The sequence below is a fragment of the Urocitellus parryii genome, chromosome 15 (assembly GCF_045843805.1).
Source record: "Urocitellus parryii isolate mUroPar1 chromosome 15, mUroPar1.hap1, whole genome shotgun sequence".
NCBI lineage: Eukaryota > Metazoa > Chordata > Mammalia > Rodentia > Sciuridae > Urocitellus > Urocitellus parryii.
The window spans coordinates 21,023,397-21,033,984 of record NC_135545.1 but is presented as its reverse complement, the minus strand read 5'-3'; the positions used below and the strand labels follow the sequence as shown (position 1 = coordinate 21,033,984).

At 31.1% G+C, this 10,588-nt stretch overlaps 1 protein-coding gene across 2 annotated transcripts in view; it reads left to right on the top strand.

Moving 5' to 3' along the window:
* Uri1 (URI1 prefoldin like chaperone) overlaps window positions 1–10,070 on the top strand; it is a 67,485-nt gene extending 57,415 nt beyond the window's left edge. For both annotated transcript variants that reach the window (XM_026391231.2, XM_077793138.1), the window contains 4 exons: window positions 1,602–1,938; window positions 3,714–3,856; window positions 4,614–4,863; window positions 6,972–10,070. In XM_026391231.2, the coding sequence (XP_026247016.2) occupies window positions 1,602–1,938; window positions 3,714–3,856; window positions 4,614–4,863; window positions 6,972–7,151 (910 nt within the window). In that variant the 3' untranslated portion in view covers window positions 7,152–10,070. The remainder of the gene's footprint in view (window positions 1–1,601; window positions 1,939–3,713; window positions 3,857–4,613; window positions 4,864–6,971) is intronic.
* Window positions 10,071–10,588: the final 518 nt, after the last annotated feature.

The following is a 10,588-nucleotide window of genomic DNA, read 5'->3' as shown; positions in this document are numbered from 1 at the left end:
AAATAAACTTTCCAAAATAAATTTGTTTTTATGCAGAAAGGTATAATAAATTATCAATAATCTTCCCCCCCAAAATAAATATTAATTCTCTAGAGTACATTTTTAGGACTGTGTGCTTATGTACACTTATGTACATTCTCATGCATGTGCATGTACATGCTTAAGATAAACATCTCCATTTTCTTCTTTTAAGAGTTGACCTATATTTTGTATAATGAAGTAATTATAACAGTCGATTTTTAATAATTATGGATGCATTAAATATTAAATTTAATGAAGTATTTTTATGCTGTACTCCAAGACGTTTTATCTTTGACTTTTTAAAAAGAAAAGTTTGGGGCTGAGGCTGTAGCTCAGTGGCAGAGCACTTGCCTAGCATGTGTGAGGAACTGGCTTCAATCCTCAGCACAACATAAAAATAAACAAATAAAATAAAGGCATTGTGTCCATCCACAACTACTAAAAAGTAAAAAAGTTTGCTTTGAATTTTAACTTGAAATTATTAAGTGTTTATCCTTGCCTTCCATTTGCAAACTTTTTTGTTTATTGAATAGGCAGTTTGTAATCTGATCAGGTAGTTTTATGTATGAGAAACTTTACTAAACTGCTATTTGTAATACACATTAGCACTTACTTAGAATTCTCAAAATGCTAAATGAAGTCTGCTACTACCGAAGTTCCTATACTATTTTGCTTAAATGATGTACCATATGCAGTAATTAGTTTCTGTGAAAAATAAGACAAGAAACACAAAAGATTTTGCCCGTACCATTTCACCTATAAGTTCTTAGGTCTTTTTGATTAACTGGTACTATTTCACTTTTTAAAACCAGTATTGGATCTTCTGATTTTCTTAGTCATGATTCTCTTTCTATTTTTGCATGATGTTATTTCAGTTCTATTGCATTTTTGGTTTTGTTATTTTTATAAGGTCCTCAACTCCTTTATAGAATGAAGCATGATAAGTGTATATTCATTTGTATAAATGTAAGTATATTCATGTGCATATGTATATGTATTTTCTCTCTTAAAATTACAATAATACATTATTGTATTATTTTAAAATATCTTGAGGATAGAAAAAGAAAATAAAGACACAATTATGTTGCATTAATTTCTACTTTAATAGAAATACATATTCTTTGAATCTCTTGTTGTACTATTGATATTATATTTATATTTTTGGCCAAAATTCAAAGATAAAATTAAACTTTATATTCTACTTATGTGTGAAAAGTACAATGTACAGAAATGGCATAGAAACTAATTTTTTTTAATTCACATAAAAATATTTTTATCCTTTTTTTTTAACCTAGAATTCTAGTTTAAAAAAATACTTTATTCAAAATCTTGTATCCCAGGACTGGGGTTCTGGCTCAGTGGTAGAGTACTCGCCTAGCACGTGCAAGGCACTGGGTTTAATCCTCAGCACCACATAAAAATAAATAAATAAAATAAAGGTATTGTATCCAACTACAACTAAAAAATAAATATTTAAAGAAAAAATCTTGTAACCCACTGAAATAAGATGAAAATTTGAATAGGTTAAATTCTAGTGTTTTTGTTTTATTTTATTAATATTCTCTTTTTGGTTTTACTAGTAAGCCTGATGCTGTGATTGCAAATGGAGAAGACACAACCTCTTCTGAAGAGGAGAAGGAAGATCAAAACACAAATGTGAATGTGATACATCAAGAAACAAACTACCTTACTCCCAGCAGTTATCATAAGGATGTTACACATTCAGAACAATTCAATGGACAAGTCAATAGTCAGTTGAACTGTTCAGTAAATGGTTCAAGTTCTTGTCACAGTAATGAAGAAGATGATGAAGACAACAGTGATGATGGTTATAATGAAAATGACCATAATGCTTTAGGGATTGGAGATAATTCTGTACCAACAATATATTTTTCTCATACTGTTGAACCTAAGAGGGTTTGTATTCTTTTAACTTTACTAATTTTTCATTTAATTTGAACATTAAATACCGTCTATGATATTTTTTAAGAGAAAAGTAACAGTGATGAATATTGATACTGACAAATAGGAAAATCATCTTTTGCCTCTTAATCTGACCAATTTATCTTAAAAGAAAAAAAAGGGGGGGGGATATTCTAATTAGTTAGCTAGTATTGGTCCATAGTTCAGAGAAGCCACAATGTAATTTGAGCTGGGATCTGGAAGGGAGTCATATTTAAATTGAAGCTACTATGGCTCCACCTGTCCTTACTACAGAGAGTTTTCTTAAGAACTCTGTAGTTAATTATATTGTGGGCATTTTGGTGTGTTTAGTATGTTTGGAGTGACTATATTAGTTTAATTTTCTATTATGTCAGGTTTTTGTTTTCTGTGTCAGCAATCAATGAATAAGAACATCATGGACAAAAAGGAAAAATTTAGGAGAAAGTCAATTCTTCCTTTTCTAACAAATATAAACATCTGTATATGATGTGTTTAGAATTTGGGCATTTTAGAAGTGGAGATGATTGTAGAGATCTTTTAATCCAGGTTTTCAGATTTATCTTTTGTATCAAAAGCCTTTTTATTTCTTCCATAATTTTTGTAGAATTTCAGTATTTAAAATAGATCAAAGCAGGCTGACTTTGGTTGAAGGAAGCATGGGCTACCTTAAGTATACCTCTGCCCTCTCTGTGCCCATGTAGAGTATAAGGTACCTCCAGGAATTCATCTTTCTAATTCAGGAAATCTTCAGGTCTACAAGACATAGAGATGGTAATAAATCAAATGTGCCTTTGACCCATGGTACTTGCATGCCTGTAAAAAAATCTTGCAAAAAGTCTTTCCTACTATAGTTATAATATGCTTGACATGTAGTTTTCCTTTTCAGAGTTCAGAACTATGGTTCATTGTTAAGTGCCTGTGATGAATAACCATACTTCATACATTTTAGGTTTTTTAAGTTATCCTTGTTCTAATAGGAAGTGAAATAATTATATATGTGTGTGTGTGTCTGTGTGTGTGCGTATGCACGATTTACACACATACACACTCACATATTCTAATACATCAAACTAAAGGGATCATTGGAATTCTTTGGGAAAATTTGACAGGAATGATTAGCTAGAAAAAAGTTTTGTGATGCTTTTAAGTTTTCTTATTTCCATTTAGATGAAACAGGAAGAATAAATAATATTTGTAGGAATGTTATGGGAAAGAACAGTTACTAACATAGAAAATGTGGCCTTAATGCTAAGTATTATAATCCTGAACAGGATTAGTTTTTAGTGTTCAGATCTTCAGTTTCTAAAATTAAAAATGTTTTAAATTTTTTGGAATACTTAAACATTGTCTGATATTACTTTATGGCTTAAATGTTATAGTCTTACTGAATTTTTCTTTTGGTTAATTGTGTCTTTGTTTTGAAATGTATGACTTAAGTCTAAAACTTATACCAAAGTAATGGAATGAAGTGAAGTGAAGTTTAAGATAAATCTAGCATTTAGTTTAAATGTTTTTTGCTTTCTATATAATAATAAAAACACGACTACAATAAGTCACTAAAGAAAATATAATTTTTAGCATTATAGAAATATGATAAGGACTTATTTACCCTACCTGATAATGCATATTATTTCAGTAATGAAGAATTTTAGCTCTATATCTTCTTTAATTATACAATTTATATTTCATTTTGGTCCTTGATTTAATTTCCCAAGAGATTTTTAATTTTTTTGTTGTGAAATTTTTAGGTTCGAATAAATACTGGAAAAAATACCACTTTAAAATTCAGTGAAAAGAAAGAAGAAGCCAAACGTAAACGAAAGAACAACATTGGAAGTGGTCATTCTGCTCAAGAGCTGCCTACAATCAGGACTCCTGCTGACATTTACAGGTGAGTAATATCTGTCACAGACTGCAGTGTAATCTGCAGATTCCTTTTTTTCTAACTGGTCTTTTATAGGAAAAGATTGTTTGTAATCCAGAAGATTCTGAAAAATTAAGGGTTCTGATGAAGTTACCTTAGCATTTGAAAAGCGCCACTGCAACAGCCCAGTCCAAAGCAGTTGGAACGTTGTTATGGTTATTTTTTCATTTTCTTTTCTTCACTAGTGCCTTTGAAACATTCCCAACTGGTCTAGGCAAAAAGTCTTTCATCTTAAGTTTACAAATGAAAGCTAATACTTACAATGGGCTAGGATAATACTTTCTTTCCTACTATAGTTATAATATGCTTGACATGTAGTTTTCCTTTTCAGAGCAAAAATTAATTATACTGTTTCAGTTTTTTGTTGTGGTATTTGTTGAAAAAGTTATCATTTGAAACTGCTTAACTATTTTTGACATGTTTGTAAAATGGTGAAAATTGCAAAATGTCTTATTAGTGGGTATAAAACTACATAGAATTTTTGCAGATCACCTAGATGTTATCACCTACAATATGTTTATGATTAACATGCTATATTTTGTTAGACAAAAAAGTCATGTCTTCCAAAAATATATTATTTAAAGCTGTGAAATTACTTAGAATGTAAATATTTTAGATGGAAACTTTCCAACAAAAAGTTTCAGATTAATTTTTGAGGTTTAAAAAATTTCTTGTAAAGTTACTGTGTTTTATGATTTAAGGTGTGTGTATTTTTTCAATATAGAGTCTTTGTTGATGTTGTGAACGGAGAATATGTTCCTCGTAAATCTATCCTGAAATCTCGAAGCAGAGAAAATAGTGTTTGTAGTGATACCAGTGAAAGCAGTGCTGCTGAATTTGATGATAGGCGGGGAGTTTTGAGGAGTATTAGCTGTGAAGAAGCCACTTGTAGTGACACCAGTGAAAGCATTTTAGAAGACCCACAACAAGAAAATCATCAAAAGAAACTTTTGCCATTATCAGGAACATCTGAGGTGTGTATCTCTATTTCTATAGTATCTTTGCAATTTTTACTATTTAGTTGGAAAAGTTATAGGATCTAATTAGTCTTAGATTTGTACTTTTTGTATAATAATTTGTTAAAAATAGTCACTAGCAAACACAATTGTGGTATTAGAATAGTTCAAAAATTTGTTTTAGTGAAATACCTGTTTTGAAGTTTTATTTTGGTACAGTGGCAATTTAAAAATATCTGAAGTGGCACATGTGGTATAACTTTTAGCTAGAAAATCATTTAGCAGTTTATATTAAATAAATTACCAGTGGACCAGACTATAGTCATTTTCTGTTAGCTTGAGTAGAAGTGCCTTGGTGCTTTGATGAAGGCACCAAGTGCCTTGGTGGAGTTGAAGAAAAACGTAAATAATTTTTCTATGTTTTGGCCTGTTCCAGTGAAACAAAACTTGACTGGTTATGGGATCATTTTCCAATCTGATGGAACCATCAGAAAAATTGGGGCACACTCATGTTTTGCCCACCATGTTGCATACAGTTATGTAGAAGTGGAAGACAGGTTGAGAAATACTGAAATAAGAATTCCTATCAATGAAATAATATGGTATAGTTTCCATTGTACCCAGATTTGATATTTTTATTCTTGTTTTGATGGGTACTTAAAGCTTTTAATTTATAAAGTATTTAGGAAGACTGGAAAACTCATACCTGTACCAAACCAATGTACACATTTATATATACATCAGATACATGTAAAAATATATTTATATATAAGTTTATTTGTAAAAATGTCATTGCTTATACTCTATGGTTCTGCTTGTACCAAATACACTAAAAGGTAATTGTGGATAGAGATCATTAGCATTTAGAGGACCATACATAAAACTAGATTGGTCTCCTCTTCCCCCAGTAGAATGATCTTATGTGACCCAGAAAATACCTTATTTAATAGTCTGCGATAATGACTGTTAGAAAACAGGTAATAGACTTTTGCCAATAAAAGCTTGAAAATTTGATTTTTGTGAGAACTTTAAAGTATCATAGTATAACTAGAGTTAGAATATGGAACTTATTTTCACCTATGAGCTTTGTATTTTATATTGAACTATTAGAATAGCTGTTATAATAGCTGTTTTATGTTAAAAAATAAATTTTTTAACATCAAAATGAATAGTTCGTAATTATAGCAGTGGTTTTAAAAATCATTCTCAGTATCTTTTAAATACCAAACGATTGGGTCTTTCAGAAGTGTTTTAAAGATGATATGAAGACTGTGCTCAGCATAATAAAATGGAGTTTCTAGAAAAGTAAGCTTTGGACTGTTTTTAAGAGCTATACTCCCCAAATATTTTGGGAAGAAGGTAGCATTTCTTGTTTAAGTGGTGGAGTAGGGTGGAGGATTGTGGCTTTTCAACTGTTGTCTTAACTAATTTTGAACATTTGATAGACAACGAGAAGCAAAATATGTATGAAAGTTTACATGTCAAATTTTAGTTTGTACTTAAGTTTTTAGAAAATGTAATGAGAGAGGTTTAAAATACCAGAAATCTTAAAAACAATTCCTGGGGCTAGGGTTGTGGCTCAGTGGTAGAGCGCTTGCTAGCATATGTGAGTCACTGGATTCGATCCTCAGCACCACATAAAAATAAATAAATAAAATAAATGTCTATCAACAATTAAAAAAACATAAGATATTGGCTAGCGGGCAGCATGGCCTCCGGAGATCATGTACCAACTGAAGCACCAGAGTCTGCATTTGACACCCTAATATCTTTTTTAATTTAAATACATATTGTTTCACAGTTAGATCTAGACATAATAGAATGTAAAAGCTTAGGGCCCCTTTATTTATCATTTTTGGTTTTTCCCAGACAAAATAGGCATTTTGCATATTGTTTCTTACATGTGTACTATAAAAATTATATTTTGGTGGTGTAAGTAGGAAAAATTTAATGGTACTCAGTTTCTCTCTGAACAATTCATATTCTGATGTTAAAATATTATATTTCCCAAAATCTTGTGAATTTACTTTTAGTGAGAATAAATGTCTAATTGGTGAATAAAGTAAAGATTTTATGGCATCTTATTTATAGGTTTATTACCATGAATCTGACTTTTTGTCTTCTAGGCTTTTTCTGGAACTGTAATAGAAAAAGAATTTTTATCCTCTTTAACACCACACCCAGCCATTGCTCATCCTGTACTACCCACCATTCCGGAACGAAAAGAAATTCTGTCAGAAGTATCAGAAGAACCTGCAAAAAGGGTTTCAAAGTTCAAAGCTGCCAGATTGCAACAGAAAAACTAGGAAATGGGAGTTTACATCCTAAAACCTAGTTGTGCATTTTTAGAATGTATAAGCAAAATATGTTACATGTAGTTTGAAATAAGGTGTTTTGAGTTAGTTTGGTAGCAAGTTCTCTTATCAGTGATATTACAAAAATCATAGTAAATGTTTGAATACATTAATATTCAGCTTGTTTCGTTAATTCTCTGACTACTAAGTTGGCCTTACAATTTTGAATTATTTTTCAAAGAACACAGTTCATATGCATTGCTTTTGTGTTTTAAACTAAATACAAGCAGTTTTGTACCAGCTGTGATGTTGTGTGTACCATATGGACCATTTAAAAGAATCTTTTAAGATATCAAATAGATTCAACAATTATATTACTTGCTTTTGCATTTTAAAGGCACTTTAAAAAAAATCTACTTCCCTCATAGGTTTTGTAAGCTAGGTGGCTATTTAAAAGAAAGAAAGAAAGAAAAACAAACAAACAAAAACCTCTTCCCTTTTAATGTCATACTGTAATCTTTAAGACAGAAAGCTACATGTATCCCATGGGAAAGTTTCTTTGACTGGAAGAATGATATTTTGTAAAGTATTTCTTTTCAAGTAAAAATTTTATGAAACTTGGTTTCTAAAATGTTGCGAACTTTATGATTTAGAACTGAATATGGAAATGTCTTTGATTCTTATGTGTATATACCACACAACAGATTCTTGAATTCTTACAATTCCATAGGAACTACTTCTCCCCCTTCTGTATAGTTTTCACTGGGATTTACCTTTGGGAGAGAAGGAAAGTTTGTCTAGATGCTTTAAAAAAAAAAAAAATGAATGAATGAATTTTTCAAATAAAATTTTCTTATGTTTTAATCTTTCCAACATTTTCATTCTTTAAGCCTACTTTACTACTAGTAAATAACTAGATAACATATTTACTTTGTTACTTTGTAGTAAAATTCCTTAAAGATAAATTTAGTCTAACATTGAAAATTATACTGCAAGTGTTAATAATTAGCTTGATGCATGCTAAAATGTAGCTTTTAAAAAGCATTCTGCATTAGAACTAAAATAAGCCATCAATGCCAGTCCACCCTCTATTCATGGCTAAATATTTAAGGGTTATTTATAGCTTCTTTAATGAATTCTTGCTTAAACAAAGTGAAATTATGTCCTAGAAAAGTAGAAGCTATTTGTAACTAGAACAGCACAACTGTAAAAAGTTTTATGAATATGTATTTTAATGATAAAGGGGTGAGCTTGAATCCCCAGTAATTAATGGATCATTTAGAACAGAGAACTGATTTTGAAAGATCACCTAAAAATGTAGAAAATTTGTTCTTTAGTGAGTTCTGATCAGCTGTATGTTTTGTAGTTAAAAACAGGTTTTCTTTCAGTTCACCCTGTTCATAAACCAAATAGTGCAAACCACTCAAAAAAGTTCTCCCTTTCTTTCTCAATTGCTATTTAAGTGAACCTTTCTGTGCTAACACCCACTCCCTGCCCCTGGTTAAAACAAACTTTATTGTAGGACTGTGGTGGTATTTAGAGATGTATAATTTCAAGAGTATTGTCATTAAATATTTTTTCATGTTTATGAACTTAATTTTGAGCCTGCTGTTTATATAGTCTGTTACTTCCTTCAAATAATTTTTCTTTCATAGAATATGGTAGTAGAAACAACAAAAAGTGTTTGATAACATATTTTTTGTATGTTCTGCTCAAGACCATATGAAATAGTGTTGCCCCATTTCATAATTTCAATCTTATAGCAAAGTTTTACATTATAGCTTGAAGTTATTAAATTCAAATTTCCTTGGGACAAAATGAAGCTGGTCTTAAGGGTTCTGCTTTAAACCACTGTAAAACAGAGCAGCAGACCAAAACACTCTTTTCTTCACCTTTACTTTGAACTAATTTTAATGTACCACCAAAAATTGCACCAAACAGTACAGAGATTTCCTGTATGCCAGCTTCCCCCAACATTATAACATACAATGTTTCTACAATGATCAAAACTAGGAAATTTATATTGGTGTAATTCTACAAACTGCAGATCTTATTTGAATTTCACCAACTTTTCCACTAATGTTCCTTCCAGAATCCTGTATAGTACCCTAACTTTAATTATTATTGTTCCTTAGTCTCCCCTGATCTCTGACAGTTCCTCAGTTTTTCCTTGTCTTTTTTTTACTTGACATTTTTGAAGAGTACTGATTGTAGAATGTTCCTCAGGTTTTTTTTTAATATACTCACATGATTAGAATGAAGTTTTGCATTTTTGACAAGATTACTATAGATACACATCATATCAAGAGGTTCTTGTTAGAGATACCTTCTGCTGTGTCATTTCAAGAAATCTTTACTTCAAACTGTGAACCGTAATCACTCGGTTAAGATGATGTCTGTCATGGGCTGAGTGGCGCACACCTGTAATCCCAATGGCTCAGGAGGCTGAAGTAGGAGAATGAGAGTTCAAAGCCAGCCTCAGCAAAAGCGAGTCACTGAGCAACTCACTGAGACCCTGTCTCTAAATAAAATACAAAATAGGGTAGGGAAATGGCTCAGTGGTCAAGTGCCCCTGAGAGAAGACGTCGTCAGTGGAGCTCTGTCAGGAGGTATCTCTGCTGTAAAGTTTATATCTTTTCCTTTATAGTTAATATCTCAGGGGAGATCATTTAAGATTGTGTAAATCTTTTTTTTCTCAATGTGGAGCCCACAAATTTTGGCATCTATTGTTGGGTCTTGTCTGTAACAGCACTGTTGTATTTTCCTAATGGTGATTTTCTGTTTTCTCCTTTCCTTCTACATTTGTTTTTTGGAATTCTTTGTTCTAAACAGTGCCTCCACCCATACCCTGTTAATTTAATTTTTATATCAGTATGGACTCCTGGATATTTATTTTATTCTGTGGATTAAAATTCAAAACTATCATTGTTATGCAGCTCAGTTTGTTCTATCTTTGGCCATTAGGAACTCCTTTGCAGTTGGCTTAGAAGTTCATTCAACAACTTCTTTATTTTTTTCTTTTCTTTTTTTTTTTTTTTAATACTTTCTTACCCTTTAACACCAAAAATTTTACAGGCTCTGCTTATATATTTACTTGTCCCAGCACTGGAATCAACCACTTCTCCAGGGAACCCTGTCTCTTTATTGGACAATGGGGCTTAGAAACCAACCAACATCTGTTCATGTATTTACTGTCACTGAGCTGTCATTGCTTCTTGTCCTTTTCAGATGAGAGAAATGTATGTGTATACTTACCAACACACTTTTGTATGTTTAATTATATTAAAAACCATGAGCTTATACTGATACTTGATTTTAACTACCATAGGACTTATGTTTTCAAGTTTTTCCTTGTTTGTGACTTCTTTTCTCCCATATGGATAAACCTTGGCTCTTATCTAAATGTATTTATTGTTTTTTGAGTGTAATACTCATTAGTTTGGAAATAC